The sequence below is a fragment of the Bemisia tabaci genome, chromosome 5 (assembly GCF_918797505.1).
Source record: "Bemisia tabaci chromosome 5, PGI_BMITA_v3".
In the NCBI taxonomy this organism is placed as follows: Eukaryota; Metazoa; Arthropoda; class Insecta; order Hemiptera; family Aleyrodidae; genus Bemisia; species Bemisia tabaci.
This window is the reverse complement of record NC_092797.1, coordinates 22131486-22152379: the sequence shown is the minus strand read 5'-3', so window position 1 is coordinate 22152379 and position 20894 is coordinate 22131486. Positions and strand designations below refer to the sequence as shown.

General features: G+C 40.0%; 1 protein-coding gene and 2 non-coding genes across 4 annotated transcripts in view; 2 read left to right on the top strand and 1 right to left on the bottom strand.

Moving 5' to 3' along the window:
- Positions 1 to 964: 964 nt before the first annotated feature.
- Lim3 (Lim3 homeobox protein) overlaps positions 965 to 20894 on the top strand; it is a 66910-nt gene continuing 46980 nt past the window's right edge. The window contains exon 1 of one of the 2 annotated variants that reach the window (XM_019050887.2): positions 965 to 2289. In XM_019050887.2, the coding sequence (XP_018906432.1) occupies positions 2124 to 2289 (166 nt within the window). In that variant the 5' untranslated portion in view covers positions 965 to 2123. The remainder of the gene's footprint in view (positions 2290 to 20894) is intronic. The other variant, XM_019050885.2, reaches the window with a different exon arrangement.
- TRNAH-GUG (transfer RNA histidin (anticodon GUG)) lies at positions 6716 to 6787 on the top strand. The gene has a single exon. It is a non-coding gene; the product is annotated as a tRNA-His (tRNA).
- On the bottom strand, positions 7744 to 7815 carry TRNAH-GUG (transfer RNA histidin (anticodon GUG)). Its single transcript has one exon. It is a non-coding gene; the product is annotated as a tRNA-His (tRNA).

Here is a 20894-nt window from a genome sequence, read left to right as displayed (position 1 = left end):
ACCTTCGTCTAGGATGGTTATATCTCTTAATGTAAAGTCTAAATTGAAATAAACCGTGTTCATTTCCTTAGTGTTTTCTAAAATTTTCATCACGGAGGCGTCAAAATGCATCCAAATAGAGTTAAAATTTCAACAAATTTCCTGATCTATATATTCAATGCAATAATTCGAAAGTATTCTTTGCTGAAAGTAAAAAAATGAACGTCATTTTTCGGCAGAAATTTATGGAAAATCTGCGTCATGGAGGCCTCAAAATGCATCCAAACGCTGTTAAAATTTCAAACAAATTCCATATCTATTCAATGCAACAATTCAAACTTATTCTTTGCTGGAAGTAAAAAAATAAACGTATCCATCAAACTGCGATATGACCCGTATGACGTAACCACTGAATCGGTCTATTATGACCGAATTCTCATATTGAATGAAATCTGTGTCGATTTACGTTCGATCTTCACAGTGTGATTATGTTCCTCCAAGAGCATATTACAACTCCATTATTCATGCCCAAGATCCTACGCATAATGGAATCCCTTACGAAATTCCATTTGCGGCTATTCTAGGTCTTCGTGGGTCTCAAATTCAATTTTTCGTAACAAATCCGCGAACGAAGCAGCGCTCGAAAGTAATGTCTCTCTCATGGAGCAACAATTACTTGGCATCGGTTGAAAATCGCCCTACGGAGAATTGATTAATGCGCGAAAAGACGCGGAGTCAGGGAAACTGAAGAGCGAGCGGTGCACATTATAAAATACTGGGCATTTTACCATGGAAAGGACCTGTTTGATGAAGAGGGCAGAAGAAAAAGGAAAATGAAAACGGGAAGAATCGGGGAGTGCGTCGGTGGCTCCATTAATGGCGGGAGCGCCAAAGGGGCGGTCGGGGGTGGTGAAGGGCGGCGAGGACGCTCATGCGTCGGAAAGGGATCACGTGACGCAGCGATGGCGGCGCAGGGCGACAGGGCGTCGTAAGGCGGCCAAAGGGATGAATATCTTCCTATAGCTCCGTCTCTCTCACCACTTAGACAAATTAAAGCTGGACTGTGCGTGCATCGCAAACCCTGTTACCCGGTTTTTGAGACGATTCATAACCAATATTAAATTAAAAACACGAGTCTTGCCCCGAACACACCAGTAAATATCGAACACTTATGAAGCAGTATATTGGTCTCGCGTTTTTTCAGGGTTTTCCGGGAAAAACTTGTCCGTGCGCGCGTTCGTTTTTACCGATTTAATAATTATTTCGATATTTTGTTTGAAGTTCTTCGATATCGGATTTTTCTCCCTCAACTTTGTGCGGTTAAATTTTTTTCTCTTTAAGCGCCGGAGTGGTATTTTAGGAAAAGCGGTTGCTGACCTTAGATCCTGTGGTCGTGCAAGTTTCCAAGTGCGGTGTTTCAAGTGTGATCTGATCCCGTGGGGCTGTGAAAAAATAGTGCGCGTATGGGACACTAAAAAAGGTGCTTTTTCAAGGCGAAAGAAGAAGAAAAACCATGCGGTAGAGTCTCGTAAAAAGTGATTATTCTGTTATGCGTCCGGTACTTCAGCGCTAGATGTGCGAGGTAAACAATTTTTCGGTAAAAAAAGTAAATACTCATCCATAGAACAGGCTATGCTATATTTTCGATTAAGAGCTCCCAATTCCAATTCTTTAGTCGTCCAATTTGTTTGAGAACTACTAGATAGCCGATGAGATGTACAATTATTTTAAAATTAAATACAGGTTTAAAATAAGAAAAGCATCAAATAGATTTCCTGACAACGATGCTACTACCTTAGATGTCTCGATAAAAATAGCAGCTTGCTGATGAAAAAATAGGCAATATTCTTGTTTATGATAAATTCTGATTGGTGCTTAGTATCAAATTTAAAAATAAAAAAGATAATATTTGCTCGGCTACTGTCTTGTTTTTCATCGGTGAGGAACGATAGGCAATACAGAAACAGGAACCAAAGAACTGTGAAATATTTAGGGGGAAAAATTTGTGGATGTATGAAAATTATATTCTTACACAAACCAAAGATTTAAAAGCTGTTATTGTCATAACTGATGTGTCACGGAAAACTGAATTTTACTCTGCCCATTTTTATCAAAAACTAATCGGCGATAAAAGTTCCTGATTCATGAGCGTGGAGCTGATGATGTCAACAATCGTTCATCATGGTGGAATACCCCCCACATCAACTGGTGCCCCGAATATACTGTCCCATTTACACCAATTTACTACTGCCCAACCACATAGTCCCGATGTTCTTCTGGCTTTGCTGGCTCGCAACAAAGAATTAGAAGGTATGTTATAACTCAATTTTTAAGCCTTTTCTATATTATACGTTGTTATCAGAGTGACAGCCTCAAATAGAGGAATATAGAAAACATCGACGGCCAAAGTCTGAAAACACGAAATTAATTACAACTTTTCAAAATCTACGTTCATAGTTTATTATTATACAGAAGAACTGACGAACACTAAGGTATGCATTTTTACGGGAAAATCTGACAAAGTTAGGCAAGTTTTTTCTTTTTCCTCTTTTTTTCATAGGGGACTACAATAACTTACAATATATTTACCCTTATAATCTTAGCTAAAAAATGTCGGTAGAATATTGGGTGAGCCGGTTATCCCGACCTTGGGTTTTTACACACGATACAGTGACTGTACTTGACTATACAGTCACTGTACTATATGATGAAGAAGTTTATAACTATATGTGTTCTTTTTTTCGTTTTTGTTTTTATTTTTCATTTGATGAAGAAGATTAACAGTGTTGAGAATATTGATAGAATTTGACTGAAGATATTTACACCAAGCCAAAATAATTTCACACAAGTTTTTCCCCTTTTGAGAAATAAAATATGAGAGAGAGTTACATGCGGAGAAAACTTAATCCTTTCTTCATTGCTATAAATCAAAATACTAGTAAGCGAAAAAGTCAATGCGACGCGACGCGTAGATCACTCTATAGTAGATATAGCAGATACCACTATTTCGACGTAAGGGAGCTCGTATTGCCTATAGCATCAAGCGAAGGCTGAGATTGAACTGTGTGCGAGAGGGCGTGGTAATTGCTCAGGGTACAGTGGCTCAGTGTGCTGTTCTTCTTGCGCGCGAATATTTTTGACACACTAATACAAGTGAGTATACTTGAAGAAATTTCCAAAAAGTTTTCCCTGTGAACTTGCTCTCCCAAAAGAAAATTCAGAAAGCACAAAGATACTCTCTGAGCTCTATCCAAAATACGAAGGACTAACTCGTAGGAAAACAAAATATAAGAGCTCAATTTCTCTCTCTTAGCCTCTAGTCTTCTTGGATAAAAAAAAAAATCAACAGATATTTTGCGTGCACATTTTCGGGGGTAATTTGAGTCTTGGGAAAGGTGAAGTTCACCTTTTAACCGTGCGATCAATGCGGACCCTGGTAAAAATTGGCGGTAGAATCTGTGTTCCAAAATACCATAGACCTACAGCCGGCTGTAAGATTTCCAATAGCTTCTATAGCCGGCAACACAATTCCTTATAGCCTTTTATAGCCGATGGCGATTAAGCAACAGCTTGGCGATAAAGTGTATCTTTATCGCCAGCTAGGACTAAGGACTTAGTGAGTTTTTGGCCTACCGCTCTCTTTGTGGGACGTGGTACCTTGATTTATTTTCCGAGGAAAGCTCCGTTCTTTTAAAGGATGCCTACCATTCCTAATATGTTGGAGCGCCTTCAGTTTCGTATGATACTGTGCAATACCTCTGATGTGAAATAGTTGCTTCAAGCGCCGTGGTAAGCTGCGGCGCGGCGCGGCGGGCGGGCAGCCAGCGCGAAACGGGCATTGACGCCTACAAACCTAACAGGGATACTTCACGCATTGCGCAATGCGTGAAGTATCCCTGTTAGGTTTGTAGGCGCCAGTGCGCCGCCGCTCAGCTTTGTGTTAGGCTCTAATATTTAATCTCGTTGAGTCAGTGTTTTTCAACTCATGACTTTGAAATGTTTGCACACTCTGTATATGTATGGATTATTCTCATTTTAATTGATGAAAAAAAATATGTAGGTAGGAAAGGAAAATATAATGTGCGTTTTGTAAATATTAAGGTGATTCCGTACAAACTTAAGGATTTACATAGCACATGAATTTCTCCACAATTTCTTATAGCCTTTTACAGCCGATGGCAAAAAAGCAACAGCCAGGCGATAAAATGTAAAGCCCGGCGATAGGAACTATAGCCCGGCTGTATAATTTTTTATCGCTTTGTGTAGCCCGGCCGTATGATTTTTTCCACTTTCTACAGCCAGCTATATAATTTTCTATCGCCTTCTTTAGTCGGCTGTAAGAACTCCTATGGTATTTTGAAACACAGCTCCTATCGCCAATTTTCGCCAGGGGACTCAGAATGAAAATGGGAAAAAAGAACTAAAGAAAATTATTTTTGTAACAAAATTTTGAGAGAGCTATATCACGATGTAATTTTGATGTTTGAACTCTGAATCCTAATTACATTTCTTGACTTTGGATAGAAGAATCGGTTTTAAAACGGTGTACTTCTCAGGTTGGAACCTGATTTGAATGAAACTTAAACATACAATCTTTGTAAAAGTTGCGGCTACAAATTGTGCCTCACTGAGTTTGCTCTCTGACACTTTGAGGCTTACCTGAACACACACTGCGAGGAAGTAAAACATTTCAAATTCCAGTACAGTTCAATGTATCAATATGTTCGAGTTTGTGACGTTATCACTGTCGGATTTGGTTTAGGAAATCGATGGAATCAATTGCAGACGCAAATATTTTCCTTATAGTAAGAATAAGAACAATTTATGAAAACATGCGCACAAGTTTTGTCTCAAATTCAAGGAAAAAAGCTTCATATTTATCATGATTTTTACTTATCATCCAAAGATTAATCAAATTGAGAGTGATCGACAATTTATGATTAAAATGGACGCGAGTTACTGACATCATCAAACTATCGGCGCGGCGGGAGGAACCCAAGAGCATTAAAAAATCTATGCAATAAACGGTAAAAGTAAACTTTACGAATAGATACACAGTGCTTAAAGTTAGAACGAATTACTTTAATTACAAATTTCACGAAGTCATTTAACAAAATATTTACGGTAATCCTTCTTGCGACAAGTATTCCGAAAACGAACCGAGAATTTGAGAGAATGTTTCATGAAAAGACTCAGCTGAGGAACTGAGGAGCCTTCGTTCGCACAGTAAGTGTATATCCCACTGTCTACCACATTAACCGTAGATTTTAATGCTTTTAGCCACCCTACCGATCGCAAACTCACAACTGACGTTCTGCTGAAAACAATTTAATGGATTAAAAGTTACATTTTCTTCACACAGCACCGGCGAAAATTGGAAGAGTTTGCTGCGCCGCAGTCCTAGCGCCGCGCGGTTCAACCCGGCGCCTTAAATGGACTAATTAAAATATCTGGGTCAAAATTTGAAAATTTTCACGATAGTGGATTCATCTACAGATTAATTTCCGATCCTGAAAACTTAAAAATTCTACAAATTATATTTTCTTCACGAGATAGCCCGTGAGTCTGTTATTCGTGCTCGCATGTTTAATCGACTATCAGTTCTTTCCTATTTTTACAATGGAGCGACTTTTAAATGTCTGACTTAAATGAGCTCTACGCACGGTGCCGCTCTGCTGGATGTACAAAATCACATGCAAATTAAGAAGCGAATTTGGCGCCCCTCTCGGCCAATAAGAGAAGGGAATAGAAAAGTACAGGGAATAAAAAAAAAAGAAAAAAAAAACATCTCCAAACAAGGTTGACGCTAAAATTGAAGATCTCAGTTCAAAAACGACCCAAATCGGGTTTTTTAAGATGTTCATTTTTGGCGTATGAACACTCCTTTTCTGGCTGCAATACAATTTTTACTTTTTTTCGTCTCCTGTAAAATTTCGTTTTTCCGAGATGGGTCATTTTCGAATTGAGAGATGCAATCATAGTTGATCGTAAATTGTCTTACTGACAACCTCTGAGCGTGAATGGCAAAGGTAATTGTCGAGAGCTGGCAGCATTATTTTTCCTCGCCGTTTAAATGTCTTAAAAACCATCAACTTCGGGTAAGGCAGCCTACTTTGATACATTTCAAAGTCTGCTTCTAGCAGTTCAGCTATCGATTACTTCATAAAACATTAAATGAACGAAACACAATATTTTAGTTATTCGGGCAAAATTTTGCAATTAGGAATTGCAATTTCTGACTCATCCGTAAAAGCGCTTATGTGCATAAGGAAAATAATGACGTATACATTTTTGTAATACCAAGCCAGAGATTGTAGTTCTCAAGTGCAAAATGTAGTCCACTTGCATGATCGCCGCTGATCAACGGTCAACATCGCCATCGATGCCGTAAGTTTGATCGTTTGGAAGGCGCTAATCATCTCGAACCTGTTCGCGTCCGCGGGTCCATCGATTGAACCTGGATCATTCGTCACGCCTCACGCGTCGCGACGCCGCGCGAGCGAGCGTTGGCGCAGCATGACGTGGCGCTGGCGCTACTTTCGTCAGCAAGCAAGCCTGCGCGGTAGTCGCTGCTGCTGCACCCGGACTACTTTCTCTCTCTCTCACTATAAGTATTTCTCTTTCTCTCGCTCGCTCGCTCGCTCGTGCCCGCGGACGCGCGATCAGCGGCAAAACCCAAGACCAGGAAAGAACTGATTCTGTTTATATTTATTAAGTGTAGCGGCCGCAGATGTAAGTCGTGATCGTCTAGTGGTTAGGACCCTACGTTGTGGCCGTAGTAACCCAGGTTCGAATCCTGGTCACGACACTAAATTTTTAAAATGATGGGATTTGGTCGTAGGAGCTGGTCGTGTACCTGGGTTGGATTAGGAGATCTATATGCACAGGCATATTATCTTATCTCTTTTATTGGAAAAATTTAAAAAAAATTAAAAATAATGCGGAATGGAATAGAGGAAGATGAGAATAATGTAAAAAATGAAGTTGAGAAGTGGAGTTGAATAAAATAACAAAAAATAAAATATAATACAAAAAATTATTAAATAATGAAACATGCTCAAAAAAATAAAAATAATTGAAAAAGGAGAATATAAGATTAATTTGCAGGAGGCCGTGTAAAAGTACACTGTAATGTTTCAGAAATTGATTGGACTATTAATATTCGTTTTTTCAGACGAGAAATGATATCGTTTCTTTGTCGAAATTCTATAAATCATAGAATTTCGATTAAGAAATATCAATACTTTACCACTGCTGAAAAGTATACAAAATCTAAATTATCATCGTGACATTATGTTGGAATGAAAACGTGTTAAGATCTGAGCCTTCAAAAAAGGACTGTCTCCTCCACTTTTATATGTTATCATAAAAATAACATCAAACCAAAATTATGTTTAACATATATTTAAGAAAAATTCAGAGTGAGAAGGGAAAAAATTTAACAATACTCGATAAGATCGAACTTGAAACTGTATTTAATTTAAGAACTTTGAAATTTCAAAATAATTCTTGAGTAATAAACATTTTTCAAAAAATAAAAAAAAATAAACAAATAATGATAAAAAAGGAGAAAAATAAGATTTATGTGCAGGAATTTTTTGACATAGAAAGACTTCAAAAGGCTAACAGATTAGATTAGGATAAAACAGAGGTAGAGCACATGAGAGAATATACCCCTACATTAAGACCAGCTAACTCAACGCAGGAGCTACGGCCAGCACTAGCACACACAGTCAAATACCACACTTAATTTCAAAATTTTAGTGTCGTGACCAGGATTCGAACCTGGGTTACTACGGCCACAACGTAGGGTCCTAACCACTAGACGATCACGACTTATGTAGTTGTGGAATACACTCAAGAAATATAATCAGAATCACTTATGCGCTGGTCTTGCAGTTTTTGCTGCTGATCGTGCGTTTGTGAGGCATACGTCAAAAACCATGCTTACGGCGGAAAGTTCAACTGGGCTCCAAACTAGAAACTCACCGATATGCAAATTGCATTGAAGAATTTATTTCAAGACCTTCCGAACTCCTTCCGGGCGGTTTTTACGAGCAAATGTTTTCCCTTAAGAATGATAGGAAGAAAAGAGAAAAAAGAGAAAAAAAGAGAAAAAAGAGAAAAAAAAGCAAAAAGAAGAAAAAGGAAAAAAAGAAAAAAAAGCCCTACGAAACAGACAACATATTTTTCATTTATTTGAAATTTTAAGAGAGAGGTAAGGATACTCGCGATTCTAGCGCGTAGATCCATCTAGGTAGGTATTTAAACTCTTGCAGAACATGTTGCATACGTAGTAAAATGAAGGCACTCATTGTCCAAAACTTCGCTTGATCCAGAAAACTGGGGGGGGGGGGGGGGGGAGAATTAAACCTCTTCAAAGCATTAATTTATACCTCGTCCATAGCCCATTTTTATCTGCAGTCTCGTAGATTATGAAACATGGCAGAGCGCAGAAACGAATGAAAATTCGCTTCTCTGGATACTGCGGGACGTCCGATTAAGTTAGGGTAAATTATACAACCGAGCGCGTTATGTGTTTGCATCGGAACCCTTCAGTGATCATTTACGGTGGTGAATATTTGCTGAAACTTTTTTACGATTTCCACGGAGCAGGGCAGATATTCTGGTTCAATATTTGCTCGGTGCAATTTCATATTTCCCCCGGCTCGTATGTCATTGAAGACCGTATCCCAGAGCCCACTCACACGAGCACACACCGGCTACTCGCGCTCTCTGCATCCCCAACTTATCCAGTGTTGCCGTGCGGTCATCGTAAACTCTATGCATTCCTCCCCTCCCCCCCTCTCTCTCTCTGCGAGACAGCAGAAAGTTAGTTAGTTAGTAAGTATATATTAAGAAATTCAGCGTTAGTTAGTTAGTATATTTTGAGACATTCAGCGTCACAGGCTATTAACGTCTTTACAGAGAATTTTGAAAATGGGAGTATATACGAAAATTTAGATTTTTAAATTAAGAGAGGTGAAGAGTTTCATAATTTTGGTAGTAATATTGGGTTCATCGCATGTAAGTGGGTTTGTATTTCTGTTGATTGTAGGGGAGTAGATCTGTGATAGGAGATATCATATGATTTTATTGTTCATTTTATACATATTTATAGATACTATAAAGTGGACCTTCAGCGTTAGCGAAAGAGTATGTTCGCAATTTTGAGCATCTTCTATTGTACCTTCCTCAAAAAATAATTAATATTTAACTCTATAACTGGTTTCCAGTTTTTAATGTCTCTTCCTCTAATTCAACGCAAAACTGAAAATGTAGCTTCCGGTTTTCATTTTCTGATTGTTAATATTTTCGTTTTATTGACTGATGGTTGCAGGGTAACCAGCCTAGACGCCGCTTGTTTCTTCTTCGGAATTTTAATCTTGCTTCCAACCACTTTGTAATTTTTGCTTACTTCGTTCATGTCAGACGCTAATGTAAGAATTATTTTACCGCGTGGACATACCTTACCTTTTCAAAAATTGTGTCATGGAAAGTTCAGAGATTACGTAATTTTGTGAATCAAATGTATTAATGAAAATTTTGATGAAAAATACCCCTAAAAATATAAGAAAACGATCTGATTCAAAGGCAAGCCCAAAACACATCTTTCTTACATTCTTATTCTTTCGATTATTTTCTGAATTGATCAAAAAATAGTTATCCTGCTCCGAGGAGGGTTTTTGGCATGGAAGTGGAAACAAGCAATGTTTAAAAATTTAAGTTATGGTCCCCAATTTAATTTTTCAACTTCACACAAAAATTTGTCTTTGAGTCACAAATATATGACGATTCACAATTTTTTCCCAATTTCCCTTCATATTAGCTATCAGGACCCGCAATGTCAGAATGTATTGATCGTACAAAATTACTCTGCACCCATCCGCATCATTAATTTTTAAAAAAATTATTGACTTTCATATGGGTCACAACAAAGCAAATGGTGTAAATACAGATTTATGCATAGTTTTGAATCATTAGCGTGATTTCCAGGATTAGACTCAGCCAATTATAGAGGGTCATCGATGCGACTGTCGAGTGTTGCTGATCAATTTCGAGAGGCGCCGCTACTTTTTGATCGACATAAATCGCGAACAAAATATCGAAAAAAGATATTTTGATACGCTGCTCGCAATTTATGTTGATTAAATCCTAGAAGGACTTCTTAATTTTAAACGGCAACACTCAACAGTCGCATCGACGACCCATTTTGGTGTATTTTGAATAATTTTGATCGTCAACACAAAGCTATCAAGTACGTTGGAGTTGGAACTAATTCGACTTCATTTTGCGATTCGGAACTACATTCTCTGGCTCATCTGTAAAAACACATACAGGGCCAGGGAAACTTATAGTACTTACGTCGTTTCTTAACTGAGCCATAAATTGTAGCTCCAAATTGAAAAATGCAGTCCAATCCTTATACCTCGTTTTCGAAATAGGCTTGAAAAATCCTCAGGGCTCCGATCTGACTTAATTATCACAAATCAGTGTGCCACTTAGTGACGTCAGACGAAACATCTACCAAGACTTCAGAAGTACTCAACGAGGGTGAGTGTGAAATCTCATACGTTGGAAAAGCGGCAATACCGAACATTTAAGCACGTCTCGTCTCTCCCTACCCTCCCCTCTATGCACCCCTCCTTGCGAAAGCTCAAGAGCTACAGGCACAAGTAACCGTGGTATATGCTCCGGTTGTTTGGTTTGGTTTACCAATACATACAATTGATAAAGCTAACACATTCCCGACTCCCCAGTTATACCGACTTATTAAATATTTAACTCGCTGGGGAATCTTACACATACTCTGCTTATAACCCATTCTGTTTACGGCTCCTTCTCCCTTTACGCGGGTATTGTTGTTTTGCTCGAGAGGTTCTTTTTTTTCTCCTCTTTTTTTATAAGGAAAATTAGCCTCCTCCTCTTTTTACCCGTTTCTTTGTTTTCTTCGCTCTTTGTGCCTCCGCGGTAAGTCCCAGATTTTCATCCACGGTTCGACGCAGTTCAATTTATGGCGGTTTCAAGTGAGGCATTGATATGCTGAAAGATTCATAGTTATAATTTTCTAGATTGAGGTTTGTAATCTTTACGGTGGAAAATTAGTGCGGTCCTTTGTATAAATGGTTTCATGAGTTTGTTTTGTTAGAGTCCAGGGCCGGATTAAGGAGGTGGCCACATGGGCCGCGGCCCATGGCGGCAAATCAATGGGGCGGCAAATTTTACACTTTTTTTTAAAAAAATCGGATTATGAAAAAAAATTACAAACGAGAAAAGGCCACAAAATCTCTCATTTCCTCAGAGTATAGTAATTTCTAATTTTGTCGTCTTTCAGTGATACAAGAGACAGCACCTTTAATTAGTCGAGTTAGAGAGAAACCAAACACGCAATTTGGCCTGGAACGGCGCGACTTAGAGAGAAATGATGACGAGGATACTTGAGATGAAAAGGAGAAGTCCTCGGCGCGGAGGTCGGCATGTAATACATATTAGCGCCTACAAGACTGCACGAATACCTCACGCATTGCATCAAACACAGTGCGTTCAGCAGCGGTCGGCGTGAAACGCATAGCGCCTACAAGACTGTCGGAATACTTCACGCATAACGCCAAACACAGTGCAGTCTGCGCGGCGCGGCGGCGGAAGTTAAAATCATTAAACTATATATTTATGTTTGTTCTTTCATAATTTGTTCGTTCTGAATGGAAGGCCTTGTCCACACAGAGATAGATTTACGGAACTTAACTTCCGTGAACTTTTGCTAGTAGTGATAACAGGGCTTTCCCAAAAAATGTGTCCAACTCGAGTGTGCGCGTCTTATGCACCCATCCTCCGTTATTGATATTTCAAAACGATTGAGAAGGGGGCGGCAAAATACAAGCGGCCCATGGGCGGCAAGTAGGTAAATCCGGCCCTGTTAAAGTCCTTTCAATTTAATCTAGTCAAGAACATGTGATTTACGTGAGATGAAAACACCTTGCTTTGTAGCATTCCCAAACTTTCCAGAGCTGTGTAGCAAATTCTAGCGGTCCTGCAGCGACCTTTTTCCAATGTATCAAACAAATGCTACTAAATTTCGCTCAGATGCAGCCCCCCTCCCTCTAAACTTCCCAAAGGAGATCAGGGGAGCTCCAAGACTGTAGAACTTGGATTTCTTCATATCACTGACCTAGGATATCGCCAGTTTCTGGTGAATATACGTGAATTTTGCGACCTTTTGCAATCTAGAATATTACGAAAATTGCCAAATGATCTGTTAGACATTAGAAACTGAACTCACTGCGGGCGATAGGGTTTTTTTTCTCGACATCGACCAATTTCTGTAATGATCAGACTTTTGAGAGAGACAGGTCCTAACATAGCCTCAATATACTAATCCCAATACGAATCTCATGATGGATAAATTCGAGAAATAATAAGTACCATAACTACTTGCGACCTGTGTGTAATTTTCGGGGTGGGTCTTTTGTGGTGGGCAACTGAGAGAAAAGGCATGAAGCATTAGTAGGGATGCTAGCGCGTGTCATCGGAGGCCATTTGGCTGCGGAGGAAAAACGCCGCCCTCTTGTCAGTAATCTCACTTTGATGAGCAGTCCCTTTGAAAAAATAATTATAGTAAACATTCTGGCTTCCGCGGCTTCTCTCTTTGGTGATCTGATTTCTCAGGCAATGGAAAAGACGGAAAGCACGTGTCCGGCTCGGAATTTCATCGATTCGCGTTGTAAGCGGACTAGGAAGTCATTTGAACAGTGGACATGAGTTTTAAGAGTGAATATACAAAACTACGGGGCTACGCCCACTGGCCGCTGTACGCAAACCAACCCCGTGAGGGTGCTACGCGCTCTCCAGGGCCAGGGGGCTTCGCGGGCTCCTGTTAATTTGACTGCATTTTGCAATTTGGAGCTATACATTCTAGCCCGGTTTAAAAATAACGTATGTGCCATTAGTTTCCCTATGCACATAAGTGTTTTTCCAAGAGAGCCAGAATTTATAGTTCCAAATTGCAAAATGCAGTCCAATTAATTTAAATAGATCGGGCTCATCTGTTATGTGCTATTTGTTTCACCTGTCGATACCCGCAAAAGTCATGGAAACTGGCCGGGTAGATGTTTGAGGAACTATGACGAAAAATTAAAAATTTACATTATGTTTAAATGAGAGGATTCCCAACTTCATCACGTAGTGAATGAACTTCATCATCCAAATAACCTGGGTAATATTTTGAAAAAGTGAATAAAGCGAGCTCACTTAAAAACTATCACCTGTCGATAGCCGCAAAAATCGTGGAACTCGGCCTCGCAGAACGGTAGAACAAGTCCTGATAAAAGATCAAAATTTAGAGGGTTAGAGAGCTTGTGGAAGCGGGTGGTTGTAATGGACAAAGGAGGTAGGTAATAGACTAACTAACGGCAACCCACGAGAGACCCGATAGTTAGTCCATCATTTACCCCCTTAGTCTATAGGAACCACCCATTTCCACCGTTAAGATCGCTCTATACTCCTTATGTCTTCTTTGTCCATAGCTTTGTCTATAAATTTCAATAATCAGCCCGCTGATTCGGTTGTCCGCGAACATAAGGAAGTGATTTTCCGCGGTGGCTCCGGTTATAGGGGTTAATGTAGTGCGATGACTTGTTGAGCAGATGCGTGGGGAGGGGGCGGGCGAGGGTGAGGTTGAGGGGGAGCGAAGGGATGCGCGGACGTGTGGCACGAAATGAGCGAGGCGCGGAGGCGGAGGCGTGCGGTGGCGCGGTGGCGTCAGCTGAGAGCTCCGCAGGCCGCGACTCCGGAAGTGGTACGTGGTACGGCACGCGACTCTTGCGTCCTCCTATCTCTGGCTTTTGTTCCGCAAAACAAAATAATCACATCCGCTATTCTTCCCGTCTCATGATTGATCGCTCGGCAAATACGCTCCTTTGTAGCCGCCACGTCTCCACAGACCGGAGAATTCGACTTCGATGAGTGCTTGTCCAAATTTCAACAAGCTAGAGCAAGGATTGTAAACAAACAATATGCATGTTACGCATGTTACGCCCTGTTGGCAAAATTGATCAGTCCGCGAACTGGCCGATTCGAATCGGTGATCATGAATACGTTGATTGTGATTTGGTTCCGGCGCCTCAATGCTACTATTCGTGTTCCGCGGACATGCGTGTTGCATGTTCAAAATTGAAGGCACTTTCGCTTTTCTTACCTCCTCAGAAATGCATAGAAGTTGTTGTTAGTTGTAGCACTCGAATAGTATAGTGCCTATGTCGGAAACTAGGCATTGCATCTCACTAAGAAAAAGTGCCGTTTTCTGATTGGTCGACGAATTTCACACTTTCATGGATTTTCTGATTTCCAATTTTTGAAATAATTTCTGCAAAAAAGATGGATGGATATTTTTACCGATAACTGTGATAAACCGAATTTCTAAAGATCGGTTTGGTTTACTTAGATACCGGGTTCGTAAACAGAAAAAACTCGTTAGGTATTTAAAAACCCCTGAAAAAATCGAAATAAATCAATTGTGAACGTGTGAATCAATTGTCAATTGGCGAAGTATTGCATTTGGGATGAAGCATTGGGGGTCCAAGGGATACTGTGAATTCAAATACTAATTGAATGGCATCGTTCGAAAGTTTCAGGGTGCAACGGAGAACATTTGTGGTAAAGAAGTTTCGACTTTTTTCTAGTTTTCGTGGACATCTGAGAACTAATACGCGTTGCTTGAGACTCATTTCATCTTTGTGGTGAAATCCGCGGTTTATCCACAGTTGTCAAATCTTTTTTAAAAGATCTCCAGAACAGGAAAGTAGAGTCCTTTATAATGGGAGTAACTTGCTACTTTTGCAACTTTAAGTCCACTGCCAACATATTAGCGGCTTTTGCTCTATCGATTTCTTCAACAAGTCTTCCTACGAGCTGTGATTTGTACCTAATGCGGTTTCTAATTTTAGTTCAAATTTGTCTTTCGAGGTATGAAAGATCCGTGCGCCAAACTTTTTAGAACTATGAAATGGTGATAATCTTCACTACCCTTTTACTTTTTACGCCATCGAAGAAGTCAATGCCAAGCCAACAGCATTTGAAGTGAGGTTTTGGAGCAACTCCTCCTTCAGTTGCAATGCAAACATGTACATCCAAAGGATTTTTAAAAAACGGAAACCAAAGAAAAAAATATACAAATTAATAAAGTTTGTCAAAGTTTTCTAAATTTTACCACAATCAGCACATCAAGGACCACCCAGCCAAGGTTGAAAATCAAGCATCAAAAGTCATATTTTCTTATTTAATTTTTACGAGAGTTACGGTGATCACCAAAAAAAAGTCGAGATTTGGCTCTTAAGAGAAAAATCACGATTTTCAACGTGTATACAGCTTGCCAAAAGATGAAAGTCTGCTTGATGGGAAATTTTTCTTCCCCAACACGTTCACAACAATAATACCTGACCGAACAGGCCAACCTTGACGCAGATCACTTTGTAAACGTTTTGTCTTATTTCACGGTCATAGACCATGAGCCACGGCTGATGCCATAAACCACGTGTGACCCACGCATTGAGGAGCACCGCATTACGCGTTTCACCTAAACACATAAGCGTGCTTACGTAAGCATCAAGATATTGTCCTCCCAGGATTTTGCCATCAGTGCGAGGGAGCGTCGAAGGATTACTGACGTCCGCAACCTTAACGCCCGGAAAATCTTCATGACGTAATCCCGTCGCGGTTATCATCGATAGCTTTCAATCATTCGTGGTTTTCATTACGGCGCCATCTCGTAGACTCTCGAGAACACTGGTGCTGTGTTGGCTGGTGAGACTTGAGGAGGCTATATACGAGTACTTCGTCGGGAAACGAATCCAGATTGGACTACATTTTTCAATTCGATTCGGAACTACAATACAATTTCTGGTTCAGTTTAGAAGCAACGTATGTACCATTAGTTTCCCTATGAACATATGAATTTTTCCGGACGAGCCAACAATTGTTTCAATTCGGAACTACAATTTCTGGTTCAGTTTAGAAGCAACGTATATACCATTAGTTTCCCAGTGAACGTAAGAATTTTTACGGATAAGCCAAAAATTATTTCAATTCGGAACTACAATTTCTAGTTCAGTTTAGAAGCAACGTATGTTCGTATGTACCATTAGTTTCCCTATGAACATAAGAATTTTTACGGATGAGCTAAAAATTATAGTTTGGAATTGCAAAATGAAGTCCAATTGTCTGATTGATTCACTTTTCAGAGGAGCAGAAGGAATTTTGTCATCGTCTTTGACTTGCAGGCAATAGAGAAGTTTTAACCATGGAGTCTCAAAATGACATTACGATATAGAACACACATGATGAGTACAGTAGATGTACACTTCATTTTATTGCTCATATTTAAATATTCATGAAAGCAGTACCCCTAGTAAAAGTGAATCAGCCTGAAGTCAGGCTATGTTTCATAAACTACCCTGAGTCAGACTGATTCAGACCTATGTCAGACTGATGTCAGCCTGAATCAGTCAGGCTCAGGGTAGTTTATAAAACATAGCCTGACGTCAGGCTGACTCACTTTTATTGGGGACATTTTATAATAAGAGACTATACTATTTCCGGCTCATTTTAGGAAAAACGGACGTGCTTCCAGTTTACCTGGGCAGATAGGTGTCTAATGCTTTCACGGCTCAGCCTGAAATGGTATTTCTTATCGCAAAATGCAATCCGTGTTAAGAATGTGTTTAAGTATTGCGTTCCACACTCCAAAAAAGTCAGTGTCGACTGAAAATCCAGAAAAAGCTAATTTCACAGGGAAGTGTATGAGCTTTACACACGTTGCTTATTCGCCTTCAATTTCCAAGGTAGACTGGAGAATATCCTATGTGCAACAATAGGTATCTTTGCGACGGTACATATTCTGCGTTGTGTATAATCTTGTTTTGCAGTAAATCGTAGCAAACTTCTCTAACCTGATGACCTTATCGCTGGCTCTGCTTTTTTACTCGCACCTTTCCTGCTCATGAAAAATTTTATCCCTGGTTTTCACCAAAAATAACTATTTAATCAAGAAAAATTTGACGACTGCCGAATGTTCATACGATTTTTCCCGGGCAACGTAGAATAGTTTATTAAAATGTAAAAAAAAAAAAGGAGGCGGAAAAATATTAACAATAACGAAAAGACCAGGAAAGCGAGAGATTGACGCGCCGATGCACGGGTAAAAAGGAGGATGAGCAGTGGCGAGATGTGAATGATCGATTACCGATATTTTCCCATTTGAAGCTATGATAAATAATCGATTATTAGAGTGTCCGTTGCGAACACCCTGATTATCGATCCTTTTCCATAGGTTTAAATAGCAGATCAATCGATACATCGCACAGGACACAACACCACTGAGGACGAGGGAGAGGCGAGGGCGCCGAGGGAAAAAATGGACTAATACGTTGATTACACGGTTGACAATGAATGCGTGGTAGGGGTGCATCCGCATCGCATCCCCCGCAGGACGGCGATCTGTTTATCGAATCAATAAACACCAACCTCCCCTAACTGGCGCTCCCTCTCGGTTTTTTATATTATTTTTTTAGGCTATCACCAGCGATGTAATTATATTATTTATGGAGTTTATAGTTCAATGTAAAGTCTGTTTTCACCTCGCCCGACTCTTGAGGCGAGACGCAGCCCGGCTCCTGCTCTTATTATACTCCCTCCCTCTTTCTGCTCCCCCTGGAGCTCCCAACGCAAACATTCCTGCCAAATTAACTGCGATCTCGGAATATTGACGGGCATGTCAGTCCTCTTGACTTCCCAATCGGAAATTTGACCTTGGGCAGATCAGAATAATATTGTGGCAACCTTAGCGAGATTGTGAGCATATTTCAACAGTAAGGTTGGCCTGAGAAACTTGGTACAATATACCATCAATACTGGATATATAACCTTAGTATTTTAATATTGCACCAATATTAGCAACATTAGAAATCCAAGGTCAGGTGGTGCTCGGTGATTCCAAGATTGTCACAATGTTGTCACAATATTGGTTATACAATATTGGTAAACTAATACTGTCGTAGAGTTGTGTTTTCAATATTGCAGTAATATGTTAGTTTTAACATTGGCGCATTATTAAAAAAAATACTGAACATAGGCTTTTGCTTATAATATTGACACAATATTGACACAATATTAGGAAAACAAAATTGCTAAAATAATATCGAGACGATGTTATCTCTGTGATACTGCGGTATTGTTATTATGTTAACATTCAATTAACGTTAGAACAACAAACATAACAGGCTTCTGTTCGTAATATTGTCATAATATTGACACAATATTGGATATCTAAAACTGCTGAATTGATATTATGTTAACATTATTTTTACAACATTGTGGTAATATTCGCACTTTAACATTGTCTTAAGATTAAGAAAATAAACATTTTAAGCTTCTGTTTCTAATATTGTCATAAGATTAACACAATATTGTGCGCGGCGAGCACAATTCGACCGCGTTTGCTGTTTCCGCCACCAGGGCGCGCTCGCCGCGGATCTGCCGTTGCGGTCCCTTTAAGGGCAAATTAAAGGGCAAAAACTGCGACCTTTCGCTTTTTAACGTAATAGGCACATGATCCATAGGCGTCTAACCCATCTTACCGATATTTTTAGGCCAAGGGCTCAAATGGAGCTTTTTGGCAACGGTCCGCGCGCGGCCGCCCCGTCAATGGGGCTGGTTCTCGTTTCGCCTGGGCAGTGCCCGTTACAAGTAGGATTCAAGTTAAATACTTCAGCCAGTGCAAGCAGCCAAGAAATTAGCTGACTTTTAGGAAGGATCCTTGGCACTTCAATGTTCCGTATGCTCACTTTATAGGCATTGCGACGCTAAGGAACTTCTTCCGCGAGGACGGCAGGTAATACGGCGTTCTATCGCCTACCTTACCTCAGAGGGAAGGTTGGAAATCCAAGCTTGTCTCAGAGGTAAAATAAATATTCTTCCAATATTATGGCAATATTATAACATCAAGTCTATGGCAACATCATGATCACAAACCGCTGAACAAGCTTGGAGCAATATTGTTAACATAACGTTGTCACAATATTGAATATCCAAGTTTGTCTCGGAAGTAAAATAATGTCCCACCAATATTGTGGCAATATTGTCAGGATAGGCTTGGAGCAGTCTTACAAACCTAACCTTAGCACAATCTTTGGGCTCAAGCTTGTCCCAGAGGTAAAATAAATGTCCTGCTAACATTGTGGGAACATTAGCAAGATAAGCTTGGCAACTCTATTCAAATGCGAAAAAATGTCATACTAAGCTTGTACTAAGGTCAAATTTCCGATTGGGTTACCTCATTCAACTCTGAGATTTTTCGACCCTCGTTGAGTTGTTTCATCCATTCGTGAGTGAACCGATGAAATTCTGGCCTAGAGTGCATTGAGGTTGGAGGCTTGTTAATTTGCGTATTAATTTTACAATACCTGATTTTGCGCAATGTTCAACACCATCCACATGAATATCTGTTTTTATTGGGTCTTATTCACGCAATCAAGTTCGATAATCCGATAAGGTTGGAAAAACAATTTGGAAGGAAAATTCAGTGCCAAAAAAATTAATAAAACTATCATTGCCATGTGAATTCCCGGCACCTACGCAAATCCAGCGAAAATCCGGTTTTAGCTGATTTCAGGCAAAAAGTGTTGTCTTTCAGCAACATTTTTTGAACTTTCAACAAAAAGTTCTGAGGTCAAAAAATGAGTTTTTTGTGGTAAATCAACCGGGAAACTATACCCTTCAGTCGATTGGTCTGCCCACGTCTGTGATATATGTCTACGTTTTAATGCTAAATGCTTCATTGAAACATAGATTCAATAATCCTACATTCAGTAGTCAGAATTCTGTACCACCTACAGTTCCCTCTTGTATTTTGGGTTTAAGAAACCTTAAAGCCTTTACGATTCTCCCCCCTCCCCTCACCCAACGACCCACCCTCCATCTCAAAGACCAGTTTACCTAGTAAAGCCTGAAGAAAAACAACCCCTGCAAAACCATAGATTAACGCCATCTATGCAAAATTTTCAAAGAGGAGGTGGTAACTAGATGGAAAGTTGGACGTATTTATGCTAAAAGGAACTATGTCCCATTTAAACCGTATGCACATAGTTCCTGTCAGCATAAATACGTCCAATTGTAGATAGTATCAGTGTCTGCAAGATCCCTTCATTTTTTTTTTTTTTTTTTTAATAATGAAAGCAGAAAGGAGTGATAGATTTTCCCCGCGATGAAGAACCTGTGCGAAAGAAAGCTGGTGCACATTTCTGACAGATGTTCAAAGGAGGACAATCAAAGACGCAAGATCGTTCGGGTTGATTAAGAGTGGGTTGACTGGAACAGTGGAATTAGGGTTACGGAGTGAGGTGATCTGGAGCAAAAGAGGGCTGGGGGAGGGAGTAAGGGAGGGAGGGAGGGACCGGGAGCCGCTACCACCACCAGCGAATTGAGGAGGGTATTAAAACTTTCAGCGGGAGGTCTTTCAGATAACGAGCTCGGCACTCAAGCCGTCCGCTCGCGAGAATGCTGCGCGCAGACATCTAAATAACACTGTTATAAATATCATTTAGTTCAATTTAATTCAATTTAATTCCTCGCTTTAACTTCCTAGTGGGCTTGTCACCCCAGCGCGTTGTTGTCGAAGAGCGATCGAGTAAAACCATAACTCCGCGACGCCCCAACACGATTATCCGTGACAGAAAAACATTTGGCGGCTCAGCTCCCGTGAAAGCCGCACCCTGGGCACTTCCACCTTTACAACCCCTTTCGGATCGTTGAGGAGCTGAAGTTCTTGAGAATAGCTTCTGAGAGAGAACACCACTCTCACTCATATCAGAATAACTGAAAACTGGAGTGAGAAATCAAGTTCGCCTTCAATACGATGGATACAA